General features: G+C 35.1%; 1 protein-coding gene and 1 long non-coding RNA gene across 2 annotated transcripts in view; both read left to right on the top strand.

Annotated features, from left to right (window-relative positions):
- Positions 1-9,028, top strand: part of LOC134841834 (uncharacterized) — a gene marked incomplete at its 3' end in the record, with an annotated part of 87,497 nt that extends 78,469 nt beyond the window's left edge. Inside the window, exons 16-19 of the mRNA XM_063857874.1 lie at positions 221-308; positions 6,748-7,084; positions 8,282-8,488; positions 8,922-9,028. Coding sequence (XP_063713944.1) covers positions 221-308; positions 6,748-7,084; positions 8,282-8,488; positions 8,922-9,028 — 739 coding nt within the window. The remainder of the gene's footprint in view (positions 1-220; positions 309-6,747; positions 7,085-8,281; positions 8,489-8,921) is intronic.
- LOC134842800 (uncharacterized) lies at positions 9,029-12,651 on the top strand. Its single transcript, XR_010162553.1, has 2 exons — positions 9,029-9,235; positions 11,792-12,651. It is a non-coding gene; the product is annotated as an uncharacterized LOC134842800 (long non-coding RNA).
- Positions 12,652-13,614: the final 963 nt, after the last annotated feature.

The raw sequence follows: 13,614 nt of genomic DNA, 5'->3' as shown, positions 1-13,614 counted from the left end.
CATTTTTCCTCATATTCTCCTCGTGGAATTAATAACAACACCGTAAAGTATTTTTTTTTATCTGAGAGAGGAACATAAAAAAGCCAGTCGTTTTGATTAACTTGCATTCGAATGGCTATTAAGTTTTTATTAGCAACAGCAATAGATTCAACGAACTTTTAAGATAACTAAAAGTAGTGTATTACGCTGTTTTTGATGGATTTGTTTGTTTTTGTTTCAGTGGCTTTTCATTCTTCAACAATGTGGCCATCGCAGCCAAGTCTTTGCTGGCAAAGAATCTGGCCCGAAAAATTGCAATAATTGATTGGGTGAGTTGATTCACTTCAAATTGAATTATTATTTTAATTTTGAGAATGTCCATGTAGCAACAATGATAACAACTTGATTGTGGGACTTCGAGCAGCTTATCATTTTTGTTAAGTAATTCAGCTTCCTGTGACGAGAGAATGGGGATTTAAAAACAAAAATAGAATTAAATAAGACTGCGGTTCAAGGCAAAGCTCTGAGTGTTCACACTTCCCGTTTATTGGTATTTAAAAATTTGGCAAAGGAAATTCCATACACTAGAAAAATTGAACTGTTTTCTTCGCCGAACAGTCAATATAAAATATTAAGTGTTTGATTATAAAAACGAAATGATTTTCTTTTATTTAGGTCTTGGTGATTTTTTTTTTCAGGAAAAGTCTTTAAATTTGTTCAGGCTCAACTTTGATTTTTCGCGGTTTGACGTGTGATTTATTTTTAAGTTTAGAGCATTTCAATTGTTAAAACGATGTCAAACTCCACTATCGAAAAGCAAATTTATAAAGGTCACGAAAAACGTCATCGACTTCTAATTTGGAAAATGGAAATTAATTATCAGATTTCCCAGCGAAATATAAGTTTTACCTATTGATCCAGTGTTCTCAAATTGGGTTATTTTTAACAAAAAAGTGTCCATCATAAATTGTTCTACTAATTCAAAGAGCTTTAAGGCCATGTATTTTTTTCTTCGAAATTAAGAAATTGAAGATTTTTGAAAAAAAAAAACGATTTTTTTCAGTTTCCTTGCGTTCATTACTCTTTTCCAACTGTCAGTTGGCTAAGTTTTGATGAATGCACTTAGATATATTTCCAGATTTCCCGGCGAAATAAAACGCTATTTATTGATAGCGTTTTTTTTTAGTTTGTGTTTATTTCATTAAAAAGTGTCAGTCATAAATTGTCTTGAAATTGAAACATATTTGTTTCTTCGAAAATTGATTTTCGATCTTCAACAATTTTTTTTCGGTTGTTTACATTTTCTTTTGAGTTGTATAAGAAAATATGTCGCCTCAAATCATTTTCGAACAATTTTGAGAGCGGTATAATTCTGCACGCTTAAATAGTTCGCGCTTGCGCTTTCAACTTAAGAAGATAAATTGTTAAAACCGCGCATCAATTAGTCCAGAAAATTGGACTAAATTTTGTGAGCTTCTTTTAACCCATGCGCAGTATTATGCTGCTAAACTACTCTTTTAGTGGAGGGTTGTTTGTTATTTCGCGGATTTTGTGTTGCTGGTTGTGTGCTTGATCGGTGGTCAATGAGCAGAAAGGGTCTAAGAGCAGAAAACTGACAAATATTGATTTTAAAGGGCTAATCGATCAGAACAAATGTTGGAAATGTCAATAATACCCAGGAACTGAATAAGTTATGCATTACTGAGTAATTTCATTAAGCTTTGTAATTGAATTTAAAATATATATATTCTAATACTTTCTTCTCGATTTGGCTCTAAAAGTGAACCTTTTTTTTGTGTTTCTGCTCTTGGACCCGTTCTCCTCGTAAAAAATTGCTTATTGCTCCGCCTCCGCTTGCATCGTTGACCAACAAACATTCGATGCGGAAAACAATCGATGCATACTGTTTTCCGCATCGATTATTTGTTGGCCAACGGTTCAAGGTGTTGGCGGATAAGTGTATTGACTGTGTGGATTCGCTGATATCCGAAAAAATCAGCCAATCAGGTTTCAGTATTCTAAAAATTGGAAAGATAGCATAAAAATCTCAAAGAAAGTAAATATTCCCAGGGACTTGATATTAATATTGGCCGAATATAAAAGCGGCAGAAATATGCAAATTTTTTAAATTGTCACTGATCACCGGCGAATAATATCAAACTTCATATTTTAAAGGGTTTCGTCATTGAAGAAGCAAAGTATAATATTCCGGTTCAAAAAATTTTCGGCCTATTATTTATCTGCCTATGTTTTGTCTGCTTAGTTTCTGGATCTAAGAATTGTTTGTTTTTGCTGTAAACGATTTCCACTGTTATTGCTGTAAGTGTTTCAGCATTTCAAAAATCTGGTTGAATCGAATCTTTTTACCTTGGTTGTTATTTTACCAATTCGATTTGTTAAAATTGCGTTATTTTTTCAATTGTTTTGTCTTTTTTTGGGTAAATCAGTTTCGGTTTTTTTAGCCGCCTCTGTTTGTGTCGTTTGGTGACCGAAAACATTTTTGTGTACGTATGTGTTTTGAGGGGAAAGGAGACTCAAATATTTCTTTTTTATTTAGAATTTTTATTCGGCATGAAGGGTTTCTGCTGAGGTGTTTTATGTTTTGTTTTCGCTTAGTAAGTTTTGTTTCGATGCTAATTTGGCTTCTTTTGTCTGGGCTTGTTTTATCTGAAAATATCTTCATTTAATTTGATAGCTCTAGTTGTTTGCATAGTGATAAAACATCGATATTACGCTTTAACATCGATATTATGATTTTTCGGCTTTCGGTTAATATCTCGTTTTAGTCTGCGAATTGTGTAAAATAGTTTTATATGGCTCACGTGGATACGGTTTTGCCGAAAAAATTTTGGTAAGTTTTCAGCTAATTGGCTTTCGGCTCTAATTCTGTTTCCTATTTATCTAATATTTTGTTTCCTGAAAACTTCCGATATTGTTTATGAGATCTTAAAGTCCTTCTCCCCAAGTTTGAAATTTTAAATGCTCAAATTCAATGCCACTTGAAACTATATAATGTATTTAAACATTAAAAAAAAACGTGGTCCTTTGGAAAAGAAAGCGTGAAAACGTACAAACTATTACCCAATACCAACAAACAAACTATTACCCTAATTTGGTGTCCTACTTTTCGCACAAGTAATCCTTGTAGCAATCAACAATTTTTATTCCAATTTTTTTTCAGAACCTCAACGAAACCCGAAGTTTCACGCTTTTTGGTATTCTAGTCGTTTCTTCAACGATTGCTACGTTCGAAGTCTTTTTTGATAGTTTCTGGAGGTCTTGCTGTTTTAGTCCTATACTTGTTGTATCGCAAGTTTTGCGAAGCTCAGCTTCGCCTTTGTTTTAAAAATTGAAGCGTTCTTTACTTTTTCAGAAATTTCATTCTGTGTTTTTACTACACAGTCCTATACAAAACAGTCCAGAAAACTATGAAAGTGAACCAGAAACAACCCGGTACAGTACAGTCCCAAAAAAATTCCTCAGTGATAATTGTTTTAAAAATCAGGTAGGCCGGGATTTATGCCTTATTTGAACAAGATAATCAACAAATTGGCGCCTTAGTCACTTAAACGTGTTGCGAGATTGTCAACGGAAAATAAAAGTCGTATATTGCTATAAAAGTCGTTTATATGTTTAACTTTCACTTTGTAGCAATATTTTATTTTTGTGTTTGGTTTTTTGTGGCTAGTTTCGTTTTGATTAAAGCGGTATTACGAAAATGTAGGGATTTAAATTTTGCACCTCTAATAGGATCGTGATCTATCTATCTATATATCTATATCTATATATCTATATATCTATATCTATATATCTATATATCTATATCTATATTTCTTCTATATCTATATTATATTTAAATGCGAGTGACAGCTATCTCCCATGTTAAAGCATAATAATTTTGCATGTTTAACGAAAGAATTTTTTCATGTTTAAGCTATATCATATATTGCAATGCTTAAGAAAATTTTTCAAGTAGTTTTCCGCAAGGTCATTAATTTTTTAGTATTTTTTCGAGGCCAAATTAAGTCTGTCTGTCTGTATACCTGCTTTTTTAATTAATTTGATTGTCTGTCTACCCGTCGCCTAATTTTTTAACTTTCATCCCTTCTGTTATATATTTAAATGCGGTCTTCAATATATCGCCTTGTTTCAGCTTTTTCAACGTATTATTTTTGCATGTTTAACAAAAGAATTTTTTCACGTTTAAGCTATGTCGTATATTGCAATGGTTAAGGTTTTTTTCGATTTTCCTGTTTAGATATAGTGTTTATTTCATCAAATTTGAAATTAGCATACCAGTAGTAGGAAATCGTAAGAGTTTTCCCAGGTTTTGCGATTCTGGCCTCCATATATGAATAACCAAATCCTTTTAGTTTACGAGATGGGCAATTTTCGAGATTTTTAAAAAATTTCTAGAAATATTAATTTCTCTTTTTTTGAAATTCTCACCCTGTTGTTGGGTGCTGTCAGGGTATTCTCAGGGGTTGCGAATCTTGCCTCCAATTCTCACTTCTCAAATCCTTGTAGTTTTCGAGATATGACGTTTTTTATGATTTTTTCAAAAATTTTCAAAAACTTAGATTTTAAAAAATTCACAAAACTTGAAATTACTATATCTGCAGTGAGGCTCAGTCAGGGTACTCTCAGGAGTTGCGAGTTTTCAAAAAAACCTAAATATTCAAAAGTTCCAAAATTTTGAAGATCTCAATCCTCTAATTGGAATCTGTGAGGGCACTCTCAGGTGGTTGCGAATCTTGCCTCTGAATATGGCTGCTCAAATTCTTGTAGTTTTCGAGATATGACGTTTTTTAAGGATTTTTTTTTTCAAAATTTTTCAGAAAACTTAGGTATGAAAAATTTCGCAAAATTTGAAATTATTATCTCTGTTATGAGAGTCTGTCAGGGTACTCACATGATTTCCGAATTTTGCCGTTCAATATAACTGCTCAAATCCTTATAGTTTTCGAGATATGACGTTTTTTATGATTTTCTCCGAAATTTTCAAAAAAAAACTTAGATGTTAAAAAGATCCAAAACTTTGAAGATATCAATCCTGTTATTGGAATATGTGGGGGAACTCTCAGGGGTTTTCGAATCTAGCCTCTGAATATGGCTGCTCAAATTCTTGGAGTTTTCGAGATATGACGTTTTTTTAGGATGTTTTCAAAAATTTTCAGAAAACTTAGGTATAAAAAATTTCACAAAGCTTGAATTTTCCATATCTATAGTGAGGCTCTGTTAGGTTACTCCCAGGAGTTGTGAATTTAGCCTTCAAATATGACTGCTCAAATCCTTGAAGTTTTCGAGATAGAACATTTTTTCTGATTTTTTCAAAGCGTTTGAAATTCCAACCGTTTAGTATGGAACTGTTAGAGCACTATCAGGAGTTGCCAATCTTTCCTCCAAAAATTACTGCTCAAATATTTTTAGTTTTCCAGATGTGATATTTTTTGTGATTCGTTTAAGTGAAATTCCCAACCCTGTAGTTGTCTGCTTTCAAAGATTGCGAATATTGCCATCAAAAAAGACTGCTCAAATATTGGTCGTTTTCGAGATTAGAAAACTTAAGGTGAAGTTTCTCAAAATTTGAATTTCCGAACCCTGTAGTTGGGGGCTGTCAGAGAACTCTCAGGAGTTGCAAATCTTGCGTCCAAATGCTACTGCTCAATTGCTTTTAGCAGCACCGGAGGTTGCGTTACACGCTAGTATTTTTTAAGGAAAATGTAAGAAAATTTCAACACGCTCAAGTTGGATTTTTTTGCTGTTTTTGTTGTTTTTAAGTCCTTGTTGTTTTAAGCTTTCCAACTGTCTGTTGGCTATGTTTGCAATGTGTATGCTATGTTTGCTTGTCCTCCGCTTTCAATTTTGATGAATTAAAGCAGAGGGAACTAATTGTTCCGAAGTATTTTCTTCTTTTCGCAAAAAGTTTTTATCTAACTTTACGCCATTTTCTTTTAACTGTGCTTTTCTGTGCAGTTATGATTGTCATCAGAGCAATTTTGCCCATCTATAGACATATATAGCGTAAATGTCAGCAGCCAATACTATATGCAAATAAGTTTTCGAAACCATCTTGCCGAACAGGGGCGGATTTAGGGGGAAGGCAAACGCCCCCCCCCCCCCCCCCCCACGGATTCGACCCCCTGCCGACCCAAAGGGTCCCCCCTTTGAACTATTTTGAGATATCCAATTTTGGATGAAGGACCCTAAAGTTTTTCTAAAGGTGCCTTCGGCGGCAATATATACTTCTTTAAAGGGGGGAGCGCGCGCCGAAAAAAAACGTGATTTTTTGGTAAAATTTTTCCAAAAAGTGCCTAAAAACGCCTTTTTGGACTGTTTTTCAAAATTTTGCCTGCGGCGCAGAAATGTTGGCCAAAACAGGGACTTTTTAGTGATGCTTGCTGCTTGGGAGAGCTCGGAAAACCAATTTGGTCGACACCTAAAAAAAGGTCGACAAAATTTCAAAAAATTTTTGAAAATCCGCCCACTCCCTAGAGAAAATCCTAGATCCGCCCCTGTTGTCGAACTATTTTTTTTTAATTGAAGAACTTGTTACTTTTAAGCAATGCCTATTTAAAGTAAGCAATGTACGTTTTTAATAAGTTGCGGTATGTGGATGATAACGAATCAAAAATACAGTTCGAGAAACATTAATTTCACAATCAAAGTTTTCATCACATTTTAAAGAAAACTAGTGCAAACTGTTTTTCCTGGGAGCATAGCTTCAAAAATGGGAAGCACTCTCAACGAACTTTTTGAGTGTTATAGGATATTCACCACGGGATCGGCACGGAGAAAGTTTTCGAAAGTGATCCCAATGTACTCTACATCTCAGTACACAGATTCGACAACGGATCTTTCTTTCCGGGAACTGGATCCCCAACATCCGCCGGAACCAAGGAGGCACTCGGGAAGACAGTCAACGTTGGGTTCTCAAGTCATCCGGACGTCCCGATGGCCGATGAGGATTACATGGCAGCATTTAGAGCAGTAGTCGTACCCTTATGTCAGCACTTTGACCCGGACATCGTTCTGGTCTCGGCCGGCTTCGACGCTTCCAGAGGTCACTCGCGCAAGCTAGGCGGATACATAATAACTCCAGAATGTGAGATCCCAATACTTGATTTGATTTAATACTCGTTTTTCTTTTGTTTTGTTATTCGAGCATCGAGTCAATTTCGTTCTGAACTCATAGCTTAAAACACAATGGAACACCGTACAAACTTCCTCATCCCCTCCCCCAATAAAATTAAGGCTAGAAAATGCAGATGTTTGTTAGAAATTACTTGCCAGTATGGCCTTATTGATTCAGTTAGCACTTTTTATTGGAGGATGCCCAACCAAATAAGAGATTTTAACTATGTATTTTTGCGTATTAGCAGCTAAGTGGGGTAATTGCGTCCCATGTGGTTTATTTTACCGGAATGCAATGTATCGTTACACCAGATCTGACGGTGTTTCCATTTATAGTTTGATATCTTGGCCAATATCTTGCACAAGCTCAACTTAGGCTATGAAACTCATGCATGTTTTTTTCTCAATATCAAAAATAATCTTTTTGCACAAGCAAAGCGGCTCTTTTTCAGTCCCCCCCCCCCCCACACACACACACATTTCATTTTTTTAAAACTAAAGTCGGTAGAGAAAGCCGAAGTATTTTCGGTTCTTGTAGACGGAAGATTGCCGGCTTTGGAAAATATGATTTTTCAGAACTTACGGATCAAACTGAATATCAATTAAACGCAGTTAAAAGATACAGGAAAACTAACCGAAGGCGATGCGATGTCAATCTTTTATATACAAACTTTCCATAACTGGACCAAAATTTATTTGAAAATACAGATCTTGCATGCAACTCAAACGTGAGTCACCAAGTTACCAATTTGTCAACTTATTGAAACGCCTTGATATTTGGATTGTTTGTAAATTTTAACTCTGCCATTAATTTTAATTATTATATATACTTAATTTTTTTTCTCAACATAAATAATTAAAGTGTTTTCGCTTTATACACTGGCTTTTTTCTGAATCCGAGACGAAGGTATAACAGTAATAGCTGATGTCATGTTGATTTTCACGTTGTTTTGGCATTTTTCTTCTATGCACCCTCGGTCGATTTTTATACTCCAGAAGGTCTGAATTGAAGTTTATCAAAGCTCTTTCGAATAATGCCCCAAGACTAGAAGCATAAAAATACATCGCACCAACCTGGTGTTTGGAATAGGGGGGGGGGGGGGCTATTGCTCGAAAAAATCTTTTCTGGTGTATAACGATGAACTTGTTTTTTTTTCCGATGCTGTAGGTTTCGGCTGGATGACGAAACAGGTGCTGAGCGTGTCGAACGGGAAAGTGTTGCTATGTCTCGAAGACGGATTCGATCTGAACTCCCTGACTGACTGTGTCGTGGCATGCATGTACCAGCTGTTAAGGGCATCCACAATCTCTTCGCCCACTACCAGTTCCACGCGTGAACATTCAGGGGAGGGGTTTGCAGCTGGCGACGTAATAGGTCAGATATTTGGAAGTATATAAACCAGCCGACTTATCAGCCAGCCAAAAATACTGAGCACTTTTGTGATAATTAAGTTAACAGTCACGGAAATCGTTGAAATATCAATCAAAGTTGTGTAACTGTCGGCTGTGTCTTATAGTCTGATTATTTTTGGTTCAATTTTGTCTGGAGTCGACTGGTTAATCCACATTCATTAATTGGTTATTTTAAATTGAATTACTCATTGGAAATTGGCTATATTTCAATTGGAGATCGAAAGTTCATATTTCTGAGAGGTTTAAATTAGTGACTTCAAATTGGTTTTGAAGTACGTTCTTCCACGAAAGGTGTGACCAATTGATTATCCCAACAAGATTTCACACAAGAAAAGTTTGAAAATAAGAAAACTATCACTTTAAGTTTCACTTAACATTGTTTTTTGCGCGCATAGGCAGTAGCTACAGTGACCAACAGAGTTCGTTCATGCAGAGATTGTTGCACCCCCCTCTTGTGAAGAAGACTAGTTTAGAGGCACTGCCCTCCCCCGAGGCCATGGCCGCAACATTTAGTCCATTTTGCCCGCAACCAACTCCATATCAGCCAATCACAAGCCGACTCTCTTAGCCAATCACAATCCAGCAGTAGTAAGCATCAGCAGCAGAACCCAACTACTACATCACAGCAATTGTTCAACGCAACTCCCACCATCACCGCCCCTGCTCAAATGCAGCAATCAAAATCACCAATCAACCAAACCAGTAATCGGTGAGATACTTTCTATTTAGAAGAACGGGCTTCCATTGAAACGCTTTTCTGAAAAATGGAGGCTTTTTTCTTTGAAATTCGAAAGTTGACATTTTTTCAAAAAAACATCGGTATTTTTTTTCTGTTTAATTGCGTTCATTGATTCTGTTCCAACTGTCTGTTGGCTTTGTTTTAAAATAAAATTTGTGAACTAAATTCTAGCACACCCTTTGAGCTAAATTTTACCTGCCTCAGGTCATTTCGAAGGAGCGTGGTAAAAAAATTTTTTGAAATTTTTCTGATTTATTCATAAACGCCGTAATCAAAAACGTATATCCTGAGGCTATTTATCAGTTGCTAAAAATACAGTTTTGCGTATAATAGTTATAATTAATTCGTTTTCAAGAAGGGAACAGACTCGATTATTATTTACAGAACTCATAGCAAAGAAAATCCCATTTTGGAAGAACTTCAAAACGGCCAGTTAGCTGCCTATCGAGTGGTGTTTTCATGAGAAAACAACAGAATACAGTTGAATTTCCGTCTAGCAAACTCTTTCCTAGCTGAAATAAGAATAATAATTTGGTAGTTTTCCCAGTCTTGCAAATCCCTCTCCCTTAGTGACTACACAATAAATTAGCGAATTCGTTTATGTATGGTATGGGATTCGTTTTCATGTAATTTTTTTAAGACACTATGGAAAATATTTTTTACTTTTTGCTGAAATTTTAGATTATCTCGACAACTAATTTGATTTTACAAAATTTGCATGAACGAAAAGACCGGCTTCCACGTTTTTTGTATGCGTTTTTTCATTGTCTCTTTTTTCCTCACTCCATCTTCAAAGGCGTTCGAAAATTTCAACTTGGAATGCCTGACTGATTTTCTTGGATTTTTTTTTCTCACTGACTACCGCGCCACATCTGAAATTAAGGTTTCAATGGAAAAAAGAGGTAGCGGGATCTATAAAACAGCTACATGTTCATGGTAAAGAACAGGTAGTGGCGAAGTTGCTACGTCCTAATTTAAAAAGAAAAAAGTTGAGGCCTCAAAAAAGGCAGCTTTTGACATTTTCGCAATTTTTTTTTTGAAACTTCCCTTTTTTCTCAGAAACTGCCCTCTCGTATGTAGATTTGAGCTTTCAATCGGTTGTAGGAATCCTCCCGGCGTGAGCGGTTACGCCCCAATTTTTGAAGAAAGTAAGTTATGATTTTCAGAATTGTCAAATTTATTGGAGTTTTTGATCGGTTTTTGGAAATTTTGTTAATTTTATCGAAAACTAAGTTTCGGTTTTAGCAACCGTCCCTGCATAGTAAGTTTGCCCTATTTCGTAAGAAAAACTAATTGCACTGGAAAATTTTTGAAACTTCGACCGTTTTTGGGATCTTGACTTTTCTGAAAAACTGCTCTGCCAATTTCAGTATTAATGGTTGATTGAAATAACAGTTTTCGGAATATTATACTGGATAAGTTGCTACGCCCATATTTATGTACGAAAACCCTTTTTGGGACCGCTTTTCTGGAAACTTATTGATTCAAAAAGTGAGATGAAGGACTCCCTCGAAGAAAAAGGTGGCGAGAATTATCACGCAGAAGCTGCGACTCCCTAATTTTTGTTTTAAAATTGTTTGTTCTTAGGAAAAGTCTGTTGTTTTTAGGAAATTTACACCGTTTTGCAATTTTGCGGATTTCTTTTTCTCAAAAACTACTTTGCCAAATCTGAGATTTGGAGTTCAATCGAAAAAATTTGATATGGAATCTTCCTTGTATGAGTAACTCCGTGGTTATGGAATCAATTGAAACCACAGCCTGTGGGAAACTTCCCTGCAGAAACAGCTAGACAAAGTGTAATGACTTAAAAACAATTTTCGACATAATTTTTCAGACTGATCGTTTTTTGGAAATTTTTTTCTTCCATACATAAACGGTTGCACTATTTTTGGTCGAAAAAAAGGTATTAATTAAGGAAAAGTTACCTCTTGAAAATTACCCTGCCGAATCTGATATTGAGTTCTATTAAAAGAACGGAAAGTAGGATTTCCCCATACATGAGCGACTTATACCATTTTTCAGCAGAAATCACAAATAGATGGGATAACGACCAATTTTCAAATTTTATAAACTTTTAATCTGAAAATTTAATGTGACAGCAGTTAATCGGATGAACAGAAGGTCAATCAGCATATTTTGCCTAAGTTGCCGCTCAGTAATAGAGTTTTTTCAAACAAACGAGTGTTTTAAGTTAATTTATCAAAAAAATCCGACTTCCGTATTTTCTATTCACTTTCTTGTAACGCATTGTTTTGGTTCTATTGCAAGTGTTGCGAAGCTCCGCGTCGCCTGTGTACAGATTAATTTTTCATAGTTAATACGTGCTTGGGAAGGTAAATCTACGGTTGATTATTTAGTGGGGGGTTGATCCTAAGTTAGTTATTGGTTCAATAATGGTTTCTGTTTAACCGTTGGATTAATGCTTGACAGGGTTGGGTGTTCGTTACCAAGTACTTAAGGGAATGAAGGGGACTTCAAATTGTCCGAGTTTTCTCGAAGATGTTTGAAAATACCCTATTTTTGCAGAAACAACTCAGCCACGACAGCAGCGGATGAAAGAATGCACGAGCACTCGATGCCAATGGAGCAAAGCTAAAATAAGCAACCGCGAGTGGTTCAAACAATACAAAACAAAATGAATCTGTAACATAAACTCAATACAACTCTTTATGCAACCGTTCATATTTTGCTCTCAGTATTTTCTTCACTCCTTTTATATTTTACTGCCTTAAATACTGTAAATTGACCCGAGGTCACTTTAATAACCTTTCATAATTTCTCTATTTTATATCAAAGTTCTATATATTCTTTTTGTACTTCGCAATGTGAAGTTTACCATTTGAATTTTATCGTTTAATTGATATCTAGTAATGTTGTGTGGCATGATCAATTTGGCTAGTGTGTCGTAGGAGCTAGTTAGAATAGATCTCAGTATTTAATGTCTCTTTTTCTCGGAATTCTTTCTGCTGTAATGACTGTTCCAACAATAGTGTCCCAAATGCAATTGTGCATTCTACTTCTCTTCAATACCGCTGCAGTTTAAAAGAACTTAACTCGATGTTTGTACATTTTTTTCACACCGATTTCAAAGTATATAAAGATGAGCTCCAATTAAGTTTCGATGTTTCGAATTCCTTGTGCAAACCTTATTATTTGGCACCTATAAAGCCCTGGCTCTTTATCTATCGAATCAAATGTGTTTAACTGAAATAATTGTTTTAATTTTAGGGCAAATTTGCAATGCCCGAGAGTGTCTATTGTTTTCTATTTTCACTTTTTCATTTTATTTAGCAATGGTGCTAATATAGAAATCTAGTTTAATTGTAATAAATAATGATAATACGGCTTCTGTGTTTGAAAAACAGCTATATTGAATGTATCAAAATCGTGTTTTTTCTCGTTAGTGAGCAAGAGGGCTGCTGTGCAAGTAGCAAAGATTGTTCGGAAGACAGCTGTAATTGCAAAAAAATATATTTTCATTTTCTTGTGTTCTTGAAAACAATGAACGTAGTGATGCTCTTATATAGGTCTTGGTGATTTTTTTTTTCAGGAAAAAATCTTGAAATTTGTTCACGCTCAATTTTGATTTTTTGCGGTTTACCTGTGATTTCTTTATAAGTTCAGAGCATTTCCATTGTTAAAAGGAAAGCAAACTCGACTATCGAACAGCAAAAGTGTAAAGGTCACAAAAAACGTGATCAACTTCTGATTTCGAAAACGGAAATTAATTGTCAGATTTCCCAGCGAAACAAAAGTTTGCCTATTGATCCATTTTTCTCAAATTGGGTTATTTTTAACAAAAAAAGTGTCCATCATAAATTGTTTTACAAATTCAAGGAATCGAGAATTCAAATAATTAACTACTCCTTTTATGTACTGCCTTTTATGAGAATACTGCCTTTTATGAGTAAATACTCATAAATACTCCTTGCGTTCAATACTCTTTTACAACTGTCAATTGGCATAATCATGGGTTCAGAGTGGAATTTTTATTTATTAAAAAAAGTTACGATTTGTTTGTGCAATTCTAATCACGATCTAAAAGCTTGAAAAATTGTTCACAATCGCGGGAGCAGGTGTCTGTTATTCAGAATTTATTGCTGAACTATCTTGCTAAGAAACTCTTCTTTTTGCAAACAGATTCATTGGTAGGAGAATGAAAATTGCTAAAAAAAAACTGACCCAGCAACTAAGCAGAAAACAAATAAGCGGACAAACAAATAGCCAACATTTTGTTTAAACGGAATCCTTAGAATTTGAAGAAAAAAAAACAGATCCTGGCTAAACTCGATCATAGTTATTCTGGACAGCTATGTGGGTTGCTATTTCTAGAACAACTGTACCGGAGA

Source organism: Symsagittifera roscoffensis, chromosome 3, assembly GCF_963678635.1.
Source record: "Symsagittifera roscoffensis chromosome 3, txSymRosc1.1, whole genome shotgun sequence".
Classification (NCBI taxonomy): domain Eukaryota; kingdom Metazoa; phylum Xenacoelomorpha; order Acoela; family Convolutidae; genus Symsagittifera; species Symsagittifera roscoffensis.
Note: the sequence above shows the minus strand (reverse complement) of the source record. Positions and strands in the feature narration are given on the sequence as shown.